The following is a 20,232-nucleotide window of genomic DNA, read 5'->3' as shown; positions in this document are numbered from 1 at the left end:
AAAGTATGCTATCTAATTGCACGCTACAGCATTCTGCTTGCCCACATTATCCAAACACATTTCGTATGGCAGTAGGCCTACTTGATAACTATAGGCTATTTATTACTTTGTTGTATAGTTTTTGTCACAGTCCTCAGTTTATAATGTGGAGACCATGGCAACAAACTTGTAATCTCTTATTTAATAGTATTTGCACTCAGTGTGTGCATGGTCGCCAAAATACTCAGATGATCCATTTGGTTTTATGCCTGGACTACAACATTGTGAATACCCAGGTCGCCTTGAAACTACAGTAGTGTGCACCGTCCGTTGCCATTTATGGTTTGAGAGGTTAGCTAGGGAGTGACGTTTGTTAGGGAGTGACGTTCACAGTGCCGAACGAGGTTCATTGAAGTCTTGGTTGAAGTATATTTTCGACCTAGATTCATTGAAGTCAGCAACTCCAGTGAGGCGGCGGGGAGACCAAAACACGGTGAGTAACGATTATATCTGGCCATAACAAACGTTTTGGGCTAATCAATACGCCAATATAGATCGGTGAAAATGTTAGATCAGATGTCAGATGGCAAAGCAGGACAGCTAACTATGGTAGTTGCTCGCTAGTTACAGCAAAAGTCTAGGCCGGATGGAAGGGAGGCTAACGTTAGCGAGCTAAAGCAGCTAGTTACAACAGCTAGCATAACAAGCCGAAGGGAGTTGGCTGTAGCTAATTCGTCTTAGTTTACTAGCTATTTGGCAATTGATGGACATACCATTTAACAAGTTAGCCACTACATGGTTGGCTCACCCAGATCGTGGACTGTTAGCTAGCTGTAACTTTAAATCGGTCCAGGGTGGCAAACGTAGGGGTTAGCTTAGCTAAATAGCTAAGAAGGCAACTTCGAAAGCTAACTAAATAGTAACTTGGCTGGCTAAGTTAGATACAGATTGTTACACCAGATAATGCGATTTAACCAACGATTTTTGGTATCCAATACTGGGAGTTACAGGTTAGGTACTGTTTGGTGTGATACATAGAATTTCCTACCAAGTAAAGGAATAATCCACCCTAGAAATACAATCAATTTGATGAAAGCCTATGTTCAGTGGGTAAAAAAATGATCTCCATGATTTAACTTGTAAGTGGTCTGTTTGAAATCTTGTAGGAACTTGTCATATATATTCTTAACAAAAATATAAACACAACATGTAAAGTGTTTGATCCATGTTTTTTGAGCTGAAATAAAATATCCCAGAGATGTTTCATATGCACAAAAAGCTTTCTCTCAAATGTTGTGCCCAAATTTATTAGTGAGGATTTCTCCTTTTCCAAGATAATCCATCCATCTGACAGGTGTGGCATATCAAACAGCATGATCTTTACACAGTTGCACCTTGTGCTGGGGACAATAAAAGGCCACTCTAAAATGTGCAGTTTTGTCACACAACACAATTCCAATGATGTCTCAAGTTTTGAGGGAACGTGCAATTGGAATGCTGATTGCAGGAATGTCCACCAGAGCTCTTGCCATAAGCCGCCTCCAACGTCATTTTAGATAATTTGGCAGTACGACCAACCGGCCTCACAACTGCAGACCCAGTGTAAACTAATTCTGATTGGCAGGGCCTGGCTCTCCAGTGGGTGGGCCCCTGCCCTCCCAGGCCCACCCATGGCTGCGCCCCTGCCCAATCATGTGAAATCCATAGAATAGGACCTAATGAATTATTTAAATTAACTGATTTCCTTCTATAAACTAACTCAGTAAAATTGTTGTTTTATATTTTATTCAGAATACATGGTTCTCAATTTCCTCCTTAACTGTAGTTAATGGTGAGAAGGTGAAAAAAAACAGGAACAATTTGTGCTCTTTATGAAACACCACTTTCCACCACCATGCAAAAGTGGCTAATACCTAGGAATGCTAGTCCTGGATATTGCGTTCAGCCAATCAGGTTGCAGCAGTCTGTTTACCCCTAACATTAGCCACTAGCATGGCAATGGAAAATTGTTTCAAAAAGAAAGTATGCATATTTTCCTATTTCCTCTCCTTCTCGCCATTAAATCTACTTAAGGACGAAATTGACGCCTTAGCAGCCTGAATGGAGAATTATTTTAGGTACGAACCATCAATATTACTATCTGCCGGCCTTTAGGCTAGTTCTCGTCACTGGAGATAGGGGATAACACACTATCACATTTTAATAACGCTTTTTAAACAATTACCTGCTTTTCAGAACACCAAATCAGCTAATAAATGGTATTGGCATACTTGTCTAGAACACATCCATCCACCTATATCGTCATGACAATGTATATATTTCGCTTAGATGTGCTCAATCTAAACAGTGTGTATCTGTGGGAACGGACCGTTGTTGCCATAACAACGTACTCTTGCACTCTGGGTGAGAGAGACTCCTAAATTGATAGTGCAGTTTGTTTAGGCGATTTTACAGCTAGCCAGCTACTTCATATGCGGATATTAACTGGTATTATTGTGTGTAGTTAAGTTTGCTACTTAGCTAGCCAGCCAGCCCAGAGAGAGCATTGCATTGTGGATTTAGTAGTTGACTTGAGCTGCAACAGATTTCCACAATTTTCACATGCTGCTACTAAACTTAACATTTGTTCACAAAAAATACGTAAAATTTTGCGCTATACGTGCAACACAGCATTCCTAAATTAGCTCACAGTGTCCGCTGTGTGGATCGAGCCGTCAAGCAGTCATTTGAAAGAGTTAACACAATTTCACCGAGACAACTCAAATGCGAAATCCATTAAAACCAAGATAATGGAATTTATTGCCCTTGGCAATCAACCGTTCTCTGTCGTGGGTGATGTTGGCTTTCGCCGACAATTCGAGCACCGGTTAACACTACCAAGTGCGCTATTTTTCCGATGTTGCCCTAACGGAGTTACACAGTAATAGCGTCACTGCTATTAGCTTCACGACACATACTATGGAACTCCGTTTGGGTCTTTGCGTGTCTCAAAAATTATACAGTAGCCATGTCAAAGCTGAACAAAAAACTTAGCAAACACCAGCCACGAATGATGTTTACAATACCGCGTTGGTAATAACGCATAATTTGTTCGACCGTAACTTCTGGGTTATCTAGTTTTAGCTTGGTACCTAGTACCAATACAACCAGCCTGAAAACAATGACCAATACAAAAATGCAGTCATTTTCATTATTCTTAGCAATGATTTAGGAATCCTTGTGAGAAAGTATTAGCTTGTTTGCCACTTGTTGTTCGCCTATTGAACTTGAACTTCAGTTCATAAAAATAAATAGCTAGCCAGCTAACCCTGTTGGCCAAAGCTAATGTTATAAGCAGCCAGCTAGCTTCATCTGGCTAGTGAGGCTCGACCGGACTGGGTTATGTGTTGTGAAGCTAGCCACAATAAGGATTAGGCACAATAGTGGAATTTGCGGTTTGCCTTCAAAATAAAAGTATGTCATTGACAGTGATGCAAATGAATACGAATAGAATTATGCCAGACTTTTATTTTGAAGACTAACCGCAAATCCACTATTGTGGCTAATCCTTATTGTAGCTAGCTTCACATAGATGATCCAACCACCATTAATAAAATAAGAATAGTATTTTATAAATTAGGGTTATTTTAGATGACACCTAGCTATATAGTTAGCTAGCTAAATATATAGCTACTGAAACAGATTGTTCTTCCCCAAAAACATAGCAAAACGACATTGTTTAAATCCATGAGCTAGCTAGCTTTTTTTTATGACCAGCACTGTAGCACAAGCGCTGTAGCACTTTACGAGCATCATAGCATACGTATTGGCGAATCGTTGTGACGTATGAAATACGAGTGATAGCGTAATCAATGTGTAATAACTACGTAAAGAAATGTATGAACGCGTTAAATTATTATGCAACGTGCAGTCATATTCAGGTCCTGATTGGTCAACAAGCTTAATTGACACGCAAAGACCCAGGCGGTGTTCCATAGAAATCCTGGTTGAGAATGAAACCACTGAACAAATGAACAACAAAACAGCACAGCAAGTAAGTGAAAGAAATAGGTTTTGATGATGTTTTACTGGTAATGGGGACATACGTAAATGCGAACAAAATAACTTTATGGTCTGTGTGTGTGTATAACCGTTTATTTAACTAGGCAAGTCAGTTAAGAACAAATACTTATTTACAATGACGGCCTACCCCGGCCAAACAAGGACAACGCTGGGCGTATTGTGCGCCGCCCTATGGGAGTCCCAATCACTGCCGGATATGATACAGCCTGGATTTGAACCAGTGACTGTAGTGACACCTCTTGCACTGAGATGCAGTGGCTTAGACCGCTGCTCCCGTGTAACTATTTAACTGTACTAGAATGCTTAAGGCTGCAACATTTTTTTATATCGGTATCAGGGTTTTTTGCAAGGAAAATATTGGATATCAGTATCGGCCAAAAATGTCATATCTGTGCATCATTAGTAAATCAGTCAATTGAAATGAATTCATTAGGCTCTAATCTATGGCTTTCACATGGCTGGGAATACAGATATGCATCTGTTAGTCACAGAGACCTGTAGAAAAAAAGATAGGGGTGTGGATCAGAAAACCAGTCAGTATCTGGTGTGACCACCATATTCCTCATGCAGCACGACACATCTCCTTCGCATAGAGTTGATCAGGCTGATTTTGGCCTGTGGAATGTTGTCCCACTCCTCTTCAATGGCTGTGCGAAGTTGCTGGATATTGGCGGGAACTGGAACACGCAGTCGTACATGTCGATCCAGAGCATCCCAAACCTGCTCAATGGGTGACCTGTCTGGTTAGAACTGGGACATTTTCAGCTCCCAGGAATTGTTCAGATCATGGGGCTGTGCATTGTCGTGCTGAAACATGATGTGATTGTGGCGGATGAATGTGTATGATAATGAGCCTCAGGATCTAGTCACGGTATCTCTGTGCATTCAAACTGACACTGATAAAATGCAATTGTGTTCGTCGCCCATAGCTTATGCCTGCCCATACCATAACCCCAACGCCACCGTGGGGTACTCTGTTCACAACATTGACATCAGCAAACCGCTCGCCAACACATACTGTCTTCTGCCCACCACAGTTGAAACTGGGATTAATCTGTGACGAGCACATTTCTCCAGCATGCCAGTGGCCATCGACGGTTAGCATTTGCCCACTGAAGTCTGTTATGATGCTGAACTGCAGTCAGGTCAAGACCCTGGTGAGGATGACAAGCACGCAGATGAGCTTCCCTGAGACTGGCAGTTTGTGCAGAAATTCTTTGGTTGTGCAAACCCACCGTTTTATCAGCTGTCTGGGTGGCTGGTGTCAGACCATTCCGCAGGTGAAGAAGCCGGATGTTGAGGTCCTGGGCTGGCATGGTTAAATGTGGTCTGCGGTTGTGAGGCCGGTTCAACGTACTGCCAGATTCTCTAAAATGACAGAGGTGGGTTATGGTAGAGAAATTAACATTCAATTATTTTGCAACCGCTCTGGTGGACATTCCTGCAGACAGCATGCCAATTGTGCACTCCCTCAACTTGAGAAGTTTCACTTTTTTTTTATGACAACTGCACATTTGAGTGGCCTTTTATTGTCCCCAGCACAATGTGCAGCTGTACAATGATTATGTTGTTTAATCAGCTTCTTGATATGGCACATCTGTCAGGTGGATGGATTATCTTGGCAAAGGAGAAATACTCGCTAACAGGGATGTGAAAAAGTTGAGAAATACATTTTTTACATATGGAACATTTCTGTGATATTTTATTTCAACTCATGAAACATGACTTGTTTATATTTTTGTTCAGTATACAATAATTGTTTTGCAACATGAAAGTAATCCAACAATGTGTATGCCGCCATCTTGTCTATTTCGAATCTTCTCTCATAGGTTATGATCAAACGTAGCAGGCATAGAAGGATCCCTGAGCGGAGTCCCTACTTCTGTTTTTTTATGGGAAACTGAAGTTGGGTTGAAAATACTGTATCCCTGAAAACCAGAAACATCCGCTTTCTTCCGATTCCGTGGAGAGTGCATTGATCGAGACAGGTGAGTGTCATCATGACATGCTGCACTTTGGGGTGGAACCACCTGTCTCAATCAATGAGCGGGGAAAAATTTCAATGGAGAAGATGGCGACGTACACATTGTTTGATTACTTAATGGAGCAAAACATTTCTTTGTTTTAGTAACAAAGCCTTTTTTAAATTCAAATGCACCACCTGCAACTGGACACTGACATTTTAGAAGATGCATCTTTGGCAGAATCGAGAACAAAGCTAGTATTGCCAAGTAAAGGTTGGTAAAAATGTTGGGCTACACCAAACAGTACCTAACCTGTAACTCCCACTAATGGATAGGGCTGTTACGGTGACCGTATTACCGCCACACCGGTGGTCACGAGTAATGATGACAATCAAATTCCACGTGTCCGTTTAGTCAAGGTAATTAGGCTTCTCCAACCCTGATGCTGCTGATGGTCATTAGTAGCCTACCAAACCTGCTAACTGCCTGGTACTCAGCACTTTATTGTCCCTGTTTAGACAATTGCATGATAATGGTCCATTCTAAATCCAAACAAATTTCACACATATTATTAATATATGTAAAGATGAGATTAAGTCAAGAATAGTCTGATGGGTGACAATATTAGCCTTTCACTTGTGAATGATGGCTAGTTTAAGGCAAGAAATAGCACATGCCTTTTTTTGGTGTTTTTGTGACTTTAAAAATAATCATAGTCGCACACCTCATGTAGCCTAGCCCATAGGCTTATATGTTTTGTTAAGGTTTGTATCACAACTAAAGTTGCCAAATAACTTCTTAAAATGTAGCACATAATCTGCTTTACAACGGGTGTAGACCCTAACTGGCATACATGCGCAGTGCCTGAGTTTCAAGTTTGGAGAAGATCCTTTTCACCATATAAATGTACCTTTATAATAAAAGCACTACATGCATAATTGCAATTGCGGTCACTTTTGCTAATGGTGTGTTCATGCTAATGGTACATTTGCGCTTATAGCCTACTGCTATGTGCGCATTGCTGCCCTCTTAATGTGAAGAAATAGCCTAATAGTTTATCAACATTTTAAGCTAGACGTTCTGATTAGTTGCGTCAGGCTCATTGCATTAAAACAGTTTTTTTGATGCTAGTGGTCTGTTTGGAATATTTCTTTCTCGAATAGGTCAACTTTTGAACTATGGGGGATAGTAGATTGACTTAGGCTTTTGCTGTATTTTAGGCCTACTCATATTGTTGGCTGACCAAGTAAATATGGACCGTTATTACATCGACTAACCTGTACCCCCGCACATTGACTCGGTACCAGTTCCCCCTGTATATAGCCTCATTATTGTTATTTTATCATTTTTTACTTTAGTTTATTTGGTAAATATTTTCTTAACTCTTTCTTGAACTGCACTGTTGGTTAAGGGCTTGTAAGTAAGCATTTCATGATAAGGTATACACTTGTTGTATTCGGCGCTTGTGACAAAGTTTGATTTGATTTTGGATAAGGACGCACGCGGTTGCGTCCCCGATGTCTGTCTTCACTTATAGCCTTAGATAAAGATCTGATCACGTGAAGAAGAGCCATGTGAGTGAGAGGTGCTTCGCCACGCAGCCCGAAGAAGGGAATTATAATTTATTATATTTAGCCCAAGGGCACACTGGCCGCAAAAGGCATGGATTCTCTTAGGGGGCATTATGGCCACACAAAGGGGGTGCAGCTGGGAAATTCGAGGCTTTATCATGTGCTTGTCAAATTGTGAATGAGAGACTGATGAAATGTGTACAGCCTGTGCAAAAAACAAAGCTGAGCTCCTGCCTTTTCATGCGACTTTATTCAAATCAATAGTCGCATCATGCAGCGATAGAATGTATTGAAAATCAAAACATATAACCCATCATTTGTATCACAACTAAAGTTACATAACTCTAAATTAAGCATATAGGAATACCTGTTTCTTTGTTAACCGCTCAACACAGTATAGCCGCATGTGCGCACTCCCGCAAATCGTTTGAAGAAAATATCATTTTTATTTTATTCAGTTGTTCAATTCTATTCTTCATACTATAAAATAATGCCATGGAATTCGAAGCAAATCTTGTCTGCTAAATTAACTAGTGTAGACCACAGCCTTATTGTATAGCCAGATCATAGCCTAACATAAGGACAACTTAAGCTCAGTGACTTTCAACGTGGCACCGTCATAGGATGCCACCTTTCCAACAAGTCAGTTCGTCAAATTTCTGCCTGCTAGAGCTGCCCTGGTTAACTGTATGTGCTGTTTATTGTCAAGTGGAAAGATCACCATGCGCAATGCCAACCGTCGGCTGGAATGGTGTGAACCTCGCCGCCATTTGACTCTGGAGCAGTGGAAACATGTTCTCTGGAGTGATGATTCACCCTCTGGTTGTCCAACGGACAAATCTGGGAGAACGCTCGCTGCCACAATGCCTAGTGCCAACTGTAAAGTTTGGTGGAGGAGGAATAATGGCCTGGGGCTGTTTTTCATGGTTTGGGCTAGGCCTCTTAGTTCCAGTGAAGGGGAATCTCAATGCTACAGCATACAATGGCATTATAGATGATTCTGTGCTTCCAACTTTATTGCAACAGTTTGGGGAAGGCCCTTTCCTGTTTCAGCATGACCATGCCCCTGTGCACAAAGTGAGGTCCATACAGAAATGGTTTGAAGAGATTGTTCTGGAAGAACTTGACTGGCCTGCACCGAGCGCTGACCTCAACCCCATTGAACACCTTTGGGGTGAATTGAAATGCTGACTGTGAGCCAGGCCCAACATCAGTGCCCGACCTCCCTAATGCTCTTGGCTGAATGGAAGAAAGTCCCTGCAGCAATGTTCCAACATCTAGTGGAAAGCCTTCCCAGAAGAGTGGAAGCTGTTAGAGCAGCAAAGGGAGGGATAAACACCATATTAATGCCCATGATTTTGGAATGAGATGTTCGACGAGCATTTGTCCACATACTTTCTGGCAAAGTAGTGTATGTAAATAGCAAGGGTGGCTAGTGTTGTCTTTTGAGAATTATGATTTGATGCATGACATGCCATTCAGGAGAACACCCATGTGCAATAAAAGCAAATAATTAACCACATTCCCATCAGGTGCCCCTTTGTATGCAGTTAAGATTGTCGAAAAGATGTTATCCATAGATAAAATAATTGTCTCTCAATTTAGAGAACTCTAACATGTTTAAAGTGGCAAATGTTTTATAATCTGCCAGAAACTCTCTCACTCAGAAGTCTGAAAGAAGACAGGAATGATTTGGCTCTCTGACTGATAAGCAAAGTCAGCTTTTATGCAGTAAATTGCAGCTCAATTTTGAACAGAAATCTGAGTAAACACAGATAACCTTATGTTGCCCTTTCATTGGCACATTCTGCATGGGTTTCTTTTGTAGTCCTAACAATGGTCTGGTTTTCTTATCATTTAGGCCTTTTTCAAGTTAAGTGAGGATTTTGAGACCATATTGATGGTGATGAGTAATGTACGCCTACCGTTTGACAATGTTTCCCACTCCCTCAAAGTGCAGGCCTAAGATTATTTTCAAAAAGTGAACTGCAACTTATATATTTCTTCTGTCTTTTTCCTATCTTTGTGGGGATTCTCTGGCATAGCCTAAATCCTTTGGCTCCCACCACAGCCTCCACACCTGTGTGTCCTGGGAACTGCTAGCCTTCCCTCACCAGATGTAGTGGGGAGTTGTCGTTTCCAGCCTTGTACACGGTAGGTTATGTCCTTAAAGTGGGTGTTTTTGCTGGAAAATGAGTTTGTGCAGATACTATGCTATTAGGCTATATGCTGCTTGGGAATGATCAACTCGCATAGCGTTAGTAAAAAGAACAAAAAAAAGTTGTCTAGCTACAGGTTTTCAGTCCAGTTAACTGCTGTCTACTGTGTTAACTGGATCTGAACCCTCAATGACTTGCAATATTTCAAGAGGCTAGTGTTCTCACTGCCAGTGGGCATGGTGGATGTGCCAACATCCTGTCAACATGGAAACACTCTCCATATCAGCTGTGCTTTGCAGGAATTCTAAGATTGGGATTGACCATGTGAAGTTCTACAAGCATTTATTTGCTTAAGTGCTACTCCAGATGTGTTATCTCTAATCTGAAAGAGGCTACTAAAGGCTGTGGCCACGTCAGATATAAATGAAATGCCATTTTGAAGCGTTTTTTTTGCTGGCACTTTGTTTAGCATTCTTACTGCGTCTGTGGGTTCTAAGTGTGCTTCTAGATTGGAGCTGATATCGGAATCAAACACACACTGCCTTTCTTGGTCTGGTCATTATTTTACATCAGTGGTCATTCTCTTACTCTAATCTCTGTCCTGTTTTCTATATGCACAACATTTTCACAGAGTGGGGTGTATTGCAATGGCCTGAGGATTGAATGGACCTTTAACATCCCTCATACTGCCCATCTGTCCATTGTAGGCTTGTGGTGCTGCTGTCCTTTGCAATTTGTTAGATTTGCGTAGTGGGTTAGGATTGTTTCTCTGCACATAAAATCAACATTTTCTCATGGAGTAGCTTTTGCCTTTGCTTGGTGGTTATCCCTATTTGACATAAGACATGTTGATTTATTGGTGGAAAAGATGCACGTTAAACACGTTGTTTCCAATATGGTCCCCAATGGAATAAGCACGATGCAGACAAAACCAAAATAGGTTTCGTGGCGATAATATTCTGGGGGGGGGGGGGGGGGGGGGGGAGGGGGGGGGGGGAGTGTCTCTCTTGGCAGGTGCCTCACATTTACATGGCTGGCTCCAAGAATATCAAGTCATAAATGCCTGACTTTTTTAAGAGTTTTATAATGTTGTGCTAATTTTACAAGCGCTACTTATCACTGTGCCAAGCTGATGGTGGCGACTCCTCGCCCCACACAGCCTGCTCCTAAGCATGCTAATGAGATTAAGCTATTTGTGGTACTGCGGCTATTACCCACCAACTCCATAGAGACTGAGCTGTGTGACAATTAGCATCAGCTCACTGTCACTTACTCAAGTGTTAAAGATGTAGTGCATAATCCCGAGGGTGGAACAAATCTCTGGGTTATTTTTGCTCTTGTCTATTTGTTTCCTTCTTTTGAAAAGGGAACATGGCCTCGTCATGTCAGCTGATGTCCTTGGGTAGTGGGTAGGATGGAGGGATTCTTTTTTTTGGCAGAGGGAGAGGAGTTTCAGTTCCTGAATATGTGTTGTCAAAGGGATACCACAAGCAGAGCGTTATGTTCCGGCTGAGCTATGTATGAGTAGTTAGATAATGGGCAAGCTGAGGGGAATGAACAACTGCCAAATGTTACTTCTAGATCTGATGAAAGCTGAAAGACATTATTGGGTTCTCATCTGTGGCTGGCAATGTGTTTAATTTATATAAATAGTGACGTAAGTAGGCCTAACCAATGCTCTCTCTCTTGTCTCTCCTCTTGCAGACCTTTCTGCTGTCTAGTAAAGTAACCCCACCATGCGTGAATACAAGCTAGTGGTGTTAGGCTCCGGAGGTGTCGGCAAATCTGCACTGGTGAGTAGTGCCTTGCCTAAGTTTCAATTAAGGCATTCTGGGCGTAAGTGATTTGAGTGGGCATTTGCTTTTGAGAATTGATATCACTTATGTTCTTCTTTCCTTGCTTTTTCTCTTCCAGACAGTCCAATTTGTACAAGGTATTTTTGTGGAAAAATATGACCCCACAATAGAAGACTCCTACAGAAAGGTATGCTGCCCTAAAGTTACTAAGAGCTCCATTGCCACCACTCAAGTGTCAAAATGGTACTAAACTTTACTCCCTCTCCCACAGCAAGTTGAAGTGGACGGGCAGCAATGCATGCTTGAAATCCTTGACACGGCTGGAACAGTAAGTAGAACATGTCCACGTTAGCCGTGGTAACAGATTGTATGACGGCAGTAAACGTTAGCCGTGGTAACAGATTGTATGACGGCAGTAAACGTTAGCCGTGGTAACAGATTGTATGACGGCAGTAAACGTTAGCCGTGGTAACAGATTGTATGACGGCAGTAAACGTTAGCCGTGGTAACAGATTGTATGACGGCAGTAAATATGACCAGTATGTCATGGAGTCTTTCGTCTGCTGTTTTACAGGAGCAGTTCACAGCAATGAGGGACCTGTACATGAAGAACGGTCAAGGCTTCGCTCTTGTATACTCCATCACTGCACAGTCCACGTTTAACGACCTACAGGACCTGAGGGAACAGATCCTGAGAGTAAAGGACACTGAGGATGTGAGTATTGTAGTTATTCAGTACTCAGCCACTGTCGTTGACACTGAGGATGTGAGTATTGTAGTTATTCAGTACTCAGCCACTGTCGTTGACACAGGATGTGAGTATTGTAGTTATTCAGTACTCAGCCACTGTCGTTGACACAGGATGTGAGTATTGTAGTTATTCAGTACTCAGCCACTGTCGTTGACACTGAGGATGTGAGTATTGTAGTTATTCAGTACTCAGCCACTGTCGTTGACACAGGATGTGAGTATTGTAGTTATTCAGTACTCAGCCACTGTCGTTGACACTGAGGATGTGAGTATTGTAGTTATTCAGTACTCAGCCACTGTCGTTGACACAGGATGTGAGTATTGTAGTTATTCAGTACTCAGTCACTGTCGTTGACACAGGATGTGAGTATTGTAGTTATTCAGTACTCAGCCACTGTCGTTGACACTGAGGATGTGAGTATTGTAACTATTCAGGGCTCAGTCACTGTCGTTGACACTGACACGTGACCCAAACCGGCTGCACGCGTGCTCCATTGTGCATAAATTTATATTGTCCCCCCAAACTAAACGCGATCACGACACGCAGGTTAAAATATCAAAACAAGCTCTGAACCAATTACATTAATTTGGCGACAGGTCGAAAAGCATTAAACATTTATGGCAATTTAGCTAGCTGGCTTGCACTTGCTAGCTAATTTGTCCTATTTAGTGAGCTTGCTGTTGCTAGCTAATTTGTCCTGGGATATAAACATTGAGTTGTTATTTTACCTGAAATGCACAAGGTCCTCTACTCCGACAATTAATCCACACATAAAACAGTCAACTGAATTGTTTCTAGTCATCTCTCCTCCTTCCAGCCTTTTTCTTCTCTTGACTTTATATTGTGATTGGCAACTTTCATAAATTAGCTGCATTACCGCCACTGACCTCGTTCGTCTTTCAGTCACCCACGTGGGTATAACCAATGAGGAGATGGCATGTGGGTACCTGCTTCTATAAACCAATGAGGAGATGGGAGGGGCAGGACTTGCAGCACGATCTGTGTCACAAATAGAACTGATTTCGATTTTAGCCCTTGGCAACGCAGATGCTCGTTGGCGCGCGCGAGCAGTGTGGGTGCAATAATTTAATAATATAGACTTCTAAATTTATTTTGCAATGTGGGTATAACCACGTAATAGAAGTCAGTTCTATTTGTGACGCAGATAGCACTGCAAGTCCTGCCTCTCCCTTCTCCTCCTTGGTGTAGTCAGCCTGGGAGGATGTGAGTATTGTAGCTATTCAGGGCTCCGTCACTGTCGTTGATGTGCTTCCAACACTTAGGCCTTGTTGTCAATGCATTTATTACAGCTGTTACGATCACTATGATTTGTATGCAGTTATGTTCTAAAGTGCCTTCATAAATTATTCACACATTTACTTTTTCCACACATTTTGTTGTTACAGCCTGAATTTAAAATGAAAAAAATTTAGTTTGTGTCACTGGCCTACACACAATACCCCATAATGTCAAAGTGGAATTATGTTTTTAGAAATGTTTACAAATTAATGTAAAATCTGAAATGTCTTAAGTCAATAAGTATTCAAGCTCTTTGTTATGGCAAGCCTAAACATTAAAATAAATTTGGGGGAAAAAATACATTTGCATGGATTATGTGTGCAATAAGTGTTTAACATGATTTTTGAATGACTATCTCATCTCTGTATCCCACACATAATTATGTGTAAGGTCCCTCATTCGAGCAGTGCATTTCAAATGACAGATTCAACCACAAAGACATGGGATGTTTTCCAATGCCTCGCAAAGAAGGGCGCCTATTGGTAGATGGGTACAAGTAAAGAAAGCAGACATTGAATATCCCTTTGAGCGTGTTGACGTTTTTAATTACACTTTGGATGGTGTATCAATTCACCAAGTCACTATAAAGTTACAGGCGACCTTCCTCACTCAGTTGCCGGAGAGGAAGGAAACTGCTTAGGGATTTCACTGAGGTCAATGGGGACTTTAAAACAGTTAGAGTTTAATTGCTGAGATAGGAGAGAACTGAGGATGGATCAACATTGTAGTTACCCCACAATCAAATCAAAGTTTATTTGTCACGTGCGCGGAATACAATAGGTGTAGATCTTACAGTGAAATGCTTACTTACAGGCTCTAACCAATAGTGCAAAAAAGGTATTAGGTGAACAATGGGTAAGTAAAGAAATAAAAACAACTGTAAAAAGACAGTGAAAAATAACAGTAGCGAGCCTATATACAGTAGCGAGGCTACATACAGACACCGGTTAGTCAGGCTGATTTGAGGCAGTATTTACATGTAGATATGGTTAAAGTGACTATGCATATATGATGAACAGAGAGTAGCAGTAGCGTAAAAGAGGGGGTGGCGGGACACAATTCAGCCCGGTTAGCCAATGTGTGGGAGCAATGGTTGGTCGGCACAATTGAGGTAGTATGTACATGAATGTATAGTTAAAGGGACTATGCATATATGATAAACAGAGAGTAGCAGCATAAAAGATGGGTTCGGGGGGGGCACACAGTGCAAATAGTCCGGGTAGCCATTTGATTACCTGTTCAGGAGTCTCATGGCTTGGGGGTAAAAACTGTTGAGAAGCCTTTTTGTCCTAGACTTGGCACTCTGGTACAGCTTGTCATGCGGGAGTAGAGCGAACAGTCTATGACTGGGGTGGCTGGGGTCTTTGACAATTTTTAGGGCCTTCCTCTGACACCTCCACTGCAAATCTACTATTCCAATGTTTTACTTGCTATATTGTATTTACTTTGCCACCATGGCCTTTTTTTGCCTTTACCTCCCTTATCTCAACTCATTTGCTCACATCGTATATAGACTTATTTATACTGAATTATTGATGGTATGTTTGTTTTAATCCATGTGTAACTCTGTGTCGTTGTATGTGTCGAACTGCTTTGCTTTATCTTGGCCAGGTCGCAATTGTAAATGAGAACTTGTTCTCAACTTGCCTACCTGGTTAAATAAAGTTTAAATAAATAAATAAAACCTACCCTCTGTTGTGCCTTGCGGTCGGAGGCCGAGCAATTGCCATACCAGGCAGTGATGCAACCAGTCAAGATTCTCTCGATGTTGCAGCTGTAGAAACTAAATCTTTTTAGTTTCCTGAGGGGGAATAGGCTTTGTCTTGCTTGGCTTTGTGTGCTTGGACCATTCTAGTTTGCTGTTTGAGTGGACACCAAGGACCTTGAAGTTCTCAACCTGCTCCACTACAGCCCCATCGATGAGAATGGGGGCGTGCTCGGTTCTCCTTTTCCTGTAGTCCACAATCACCTCCTTAGTCTTGCTTATGTTGAGGGATAGGTTGTTATTTTGGCACCACCTGGCCAGGTCTCTGACCTCCCTATAGGCTGTCTCATCGCTGTCGGTGATCAGGCCTACCACTGTTGTGTGATCTGCAAACTTAATGATGGTGTTGGAGTCGTGCCTGGCCGTGCAGTCGTGGGTGAACAAGGAGTACAGGAGGGGACTGAGCACGCACCACTGGGGGGCTCCAGTGTTGAGGATCAGCGTGGCAGATCTGTTGCTACCTACCCTTGCAGAGGGAGGTGTTTAGTCCCAGGATCCTTAGCTTAGTGATGAGCTTTGAGGGTACTATGATGTTGAATGCTGAGCTGTAGTCAATGAATAGCATTCTCACAAATGTGTTCCTTTTGTCCAGGTGGGAAAGGGCAGTGTGGAGTGCAACAGAGATTGCATCATCTGTGGATCTGTTTGGGTGGTATGCAAATTGGAGTGGGTCTAGTGTTTCTGGGATAATGGTGTTGATGTGAGCCATTACCAGCCTTTCAAAGCACTGCATGGCTACGGACATGAGTGCTACGGGTCTGTAGTTATTTAGGCAGGTTGCCTTTGTGTTCTTGGGCACAGGGACTATGGTGGTCTGCTTGAAACAACATGTTGTTATTAGACTCAATCAGGGATATGTTAAAAATGTCAGTAAAGACATCTGCCAGTTGGTCAGCACATGCCTGGAGCACACGTCCTGGTAATCCATCTGGCCCCGACGCCTTGTGTATGTTGACCTGTTTAAAGGTCTTACTCACGTCGGCTACGGAGAGCGTGATCACACACTCGTCCGGAACAGCTGATGCTCTCATGCATGTTTCAGTGTTGCTATCCTAAATGACAGTGAGAAGCAATCCTGTACAGATATTGGGGGAGCATGTCAGAGAAGGTGGTGGCTCATGCAGAGTTTGTATATGATTTGATTCATTGTCACATTATGGAGACTGATATGGCTTATATTTTTGTTTTGAAAATAATGAGTAAAGAACTGTCAACATCTTCCCTCTATTTCTCCCTATTTTGTATCAGGTCCCCATGATCCTGGTAGGCAACAAGTGTGACCTGGAGGATGAGCGTGTGGTGGGCAAAGAGCAGGGACAGAACCTGGCCAGACAGTGGAACAACTGTGCCTTTCTAGAGTCCTCCGCTAAATCAAAGATCAACGTTAATGAGGTAAGTCCCACTGCTTTCACTTCCAGTCACCTGGACTGAATTAAAGTGTTTTATATCTCTTAGTTGAAAGGAATTGCAACAACAACAAAAAAGTAATTATTGTCAAGTTAACAAGTGTGATTATCTGGAGCCTATGACAGAGTTAGTTAATGCATCTCTAACTACCAGCTCCTTTGCTCCTATTTAGATTTTCTATGACCTGGTCAGACAGATCAATAGGAAAACGCCGATAGAAAAGAAGAAAGCAAAGAAGAAGTCAAATTGCACACTGCTCTAAAGTTCTTACTTGCAGCAGCTCTGAGCCAGGTGAGATCCTGAACCTATATGTATTATGTTTTTTTACTGAGTCTAATTTGATCATAATCCCATGCGTATGTACTTGCATTATTATTTTTGCTTTCTATCAGAATAACCCAAGTTCTTCATAGTTACGCATTCCATGTGCAATTGCTCTCACATGGAGTGTACTCTCCCCTACGTATTCATTTGGACAGTGAAGCTAAAACCTTTTAATATGGCTCTATACTCCAGAATTTCGGATTTGAGGTCAAATGTTTTATTAGGCGACATTAAAGAATGACACCTGTTTATTTGAGGGTATTTTCATCTGTTTTGCAGTTATGAAATTAATGCACTTTGTTTCTAGTGTGTGTCGTCCCCCCCCCCCCCCCATTTGAAAGTGTCATAAGTATTTGGACAAAGTCACATAGTGTATTACATTTAGTAAAAAGTTTAGTATTTGGGCCCATATTTCTAGCACGCAATGACTACATCAAGCTTGTGACTCATTTTTTGGGGGGGTATGATATTTATGTCTCTAATTTTCTCACTCGTCATTCATGATTATCTGTAGTCACGTTAGCAATGCAGCCACATTAATGTAGAAGTGTTCAGAAACGTTCTTATTTACATTGACTCAAGATGACAATACATTATTTACCATTCATTTCTATTGGGCACAACATAATCTGAAACACAACCAAAACAAACTGCAAATGCATCCAACACGTTTGTAAAGTCACAAGCTTGATTTAGTCATTGCGTTGTTAGCAATATGGGACCAAATACTAAACTTTTGACTATATTTAATACACTATAAGTGAATTTCATGACACAAAATGCTAACCTGCAAATTAAAGGTGGCATTCTGTATTGTCGCCACATAAAACATTCTCTCAAATCCAAAATACTGGCGTATGGAGCAGAAATTCTAAGTTTTAGCTTCACTGTCCAAATAAATACGAATGGGTGTGTAAATCAAAGCACCTCTGGACTACCATTCCTCTGTGTCTCTATTACCTGTAGGAAACTGAATTACACAACTGTTGCCCATTTGGAAGGTGCCAGCATTCCAAGACCTTTCAACAACATTTGGAGAAGTTTGACAAAGGCAGACAAGTAATTCTCTTCCTCACCACTCTAATAATGGAGGATTATTCTTCTTGGATACTCTTCTCTGCTTCTTAATGGTTACAGACCCTTTTCTCTTTTTTTAGTCTTTTTTTTGTCAATGAGTCAGCCTTGTGATGAAGAGTTTTGCCTTTCCCCTGTTTTGGAAATTACAATTTAAAAGAAGAGACCACCATGCGGATTTGGGGAATTAGGTTGTTTTGATTGCAAATATTGTCAGATATTCGGCACATTTCAAATGACAAAACTTTTGCAAAATACATCATGGGAAATGTTGGCCTTTTTCATTACCATACCCTTCTGCACTAATTGTGTCTACAGTAATGCATCAATGTCCATATGTTTTCTTTCTCCTACTTTTAAGTACTTTTATTCATCAAATAACATATTTCCTAAGTGACTTTGTTTTATGGGAAGCTGTAAGGCTTTCATATTTCCCATAATATATTCTGATTACTTTTTTGCATAATGAAGCTGTGGAAAATGTATATTTTATAGAATGGGGGAAATGAAGAGACTTGATTTATTTGTCTTGAGGCTGAAAATATATTGTACTAAAAACCAACTCTAATATTGCTTCTTGTTACCCTGTCACAAAAGATTTTCCAGCTTTTATGAATGATTAAATTTTAGTACATTTTCATTATAATTTGTCAATGCCTTTTTTATTCCTCTACATAATAGTAATTAAGTCAAAAGGTCAATCTGAAATGAACATGCTCTCTCTCAATAAAAAAATACAAGTGCAAGTGTGTTACCCAAACTCAGTCCTGGGGACCCCAAGGTGTGCATGTTTTGTTTTTTGCCCTAGCACTATACAGCTGATTCAAATAATCAACTCATTATTAAGCTTTGATTATTTGAATCAGCCAGCTGTGCAATGTTATGGCAAAAAACTAAACGTGCACATGTTTGGGTCCCCAGGACTGAGTTTGGGAAACACTGGTTTAAACAGGTGTGTGGTGTGAAATGGATTGTTTTTCAGTGTTTGTAGAGTCTGGTCTCGGGACTACAGTGTCTTGGTCTCGGATCCATTTAAACACGGTCTTGGACAATGAGGACATGTAATTTATTTTGAGAGCAGACGAGACCAGGGACCTCATTTATAAGTTATAAATGTATGCATGGGTCATTTCTGGAAGACCTGCGCACGCACAAATATTGAGATTCATAAACTTGGCGCAAGATCAGCCCTGTTCTAAAACTGTGTGAATGAGCATTATAACCACCTGAAAAACACCCATCATTCACCTTTTTATGGTGATTATGGAGCCCCACAATGCAGGTGTCATAATACCCATAACCTAGCAGTCAAAACGAAATGGTTGCAATCGTTTTTCCACCATACATTTTTCCCATAGGGGATTTTAGAAACACTTGAAATAAGGGCTGTGTTATGTGATATCTTACCCTGGCGTGATGTTTTGATAACCATGTAAATCTCTCTCAAACAAGGTGACTTTTATCCATATATTCTGCTCTATTTACTCTGATTAGAAAATGCTAATTAGCTTCAACATAGACATGCAAAACTACAAGCTCCTGCACCTCATCTCTGACACCTTTGCTAACAGCTATTGTCAATTTAAAACGTGCACAAAACAGTCCACAGAATTGTCAATTGAAAGAAATGTTGCCAATGTATTAATTAATAAATTTAGCTAACAGTTAATCCGGAGATTCTTACCTTTTGTCTGGCAGTCTCTTCCAGATATTCATGGCGTTTGTGGTTCTTTATGATGGCCACATACGCAGCTAATTAGCATTTCTTTTTGGGTGGGGGTAAATCCAGGCCATTATATATTGATAAAAAGGCACCTTGTCCTAGAGATATTTACACGGCTATCAAAACTACATGAAACACAGCCCTTATTTGAAGTGTTTCTAAAATCCCCTATGGGAAAAATGAGTTGTGGAAAAACGATTGGAACCATTTCCCTGTTTGACCGCTAGGTTTTACAGGTATTTTGACTCATACTGTGGTACTCTATAACGCCCTTCTTTGCTGTATACTTTGGAAGTATTGGAATTAGGCTGAGACATCTTAAAGGAAATAGTAATGGCAAACTTGATCAAATGTCTTT

At 41.2% G+C, this 20,232-nt stretch overlaps 1 protein-coding gene across 4 annotated transcripts; it reads left to right on the top strand.

Moving 5' to 3' along the window:
* Positions 1-290: 290 nt before the first annotated feature.
* LOC110532523 (ras-related protein Rap-1A) lies at positions 291-18,794 on the top strand. Of its 4 annotated transcripts, XM_036988533.1 has the most exons (10): positions 291-472; positions 5,871-6,029; positions 9,622-9,730; positions 11,440-11,528; positions 11,650-11,718; positions 11,803-11,859; positions 12,106-12,246; positions 16,595-16,738; positions 16,926-17,044; positions 18,044-18,794. In XM_036988533.1, the coding sequence occupies exons 4-9, from the start codon at positions 11,472-11,474 to the stop codon at positions 17,013-17,015; spliced, it is 558 nt and encodes a 185-aa protein (XP_036844428.1). In that variant the 5' UTR covers positions 291-472; positions 5,871-6,029; positions 9,622-9,730; positions 11,440-11,471; the 3' UTR covers positions 17,016-17,044; positions 18,044-18,794. The 4 variants fall into 4 exon arrangements, with proteins under 4 accessions (XP_036844428.1, XP_036844429.1, XP_036844432.1 ...); XM_036988534.1 differs by lacking the exon at positions 5,871-6,029 and having other exon boundaries at positions 314-472; XM_036988536.1 differs by lacking the exon at positions 9,622-9,730 and having other exon boundaries at positions 319-472.
* Positions 18,795-20,232: the final 1,438 nt, after the last annotated feature.

Source organism: Oncorhynchus mykiss, chromosome 9 (assembly GCF_013265735.2).
Source record: "Oncorhynchus mykiss isolate Arlee chromosome 9, USDA_OmykA_1.1, whole genome shotgun sequence".
Classification (NCBI taxonomy): Eukaryota; Metazoa; Chordata; class Actinopteri; order Salmoniformes; family Salmonidae; genus Oncorhynchus; species Oncorhynchus mykiss.
This window is presented reverse-complemented; position numbering and strand designations above follow the sequence as displayed.

What these genes read in the sequence shown, in the direction of transcription:
- LOC110532523 (XM_036988533.1), top strand. Translation starts at nt 11,472, where the DNA reads ATGCGTGAATACAAGCTAGTGGTGTTAGGCTCCGGAGGTGTCGGCAAA. An exon ending in TCCTTGACACGGCTGGAACA is followed by an intron (nt 11,860 to 12,105) that starts GTAAGTAGAACA and finishes GCTGTTTTACAG; the next exon opens with GAGCAGTTCACAGCAATGAG. An exon ending in GAGTAAAGGACACTGAGGAT is followed by an intron (nt 12,247 to 16,594) that starts GTGAGTATTGTA and finishes ATTTTGTATCAG; the next exon opens with GTCCCCATGATCCTGGTAGG.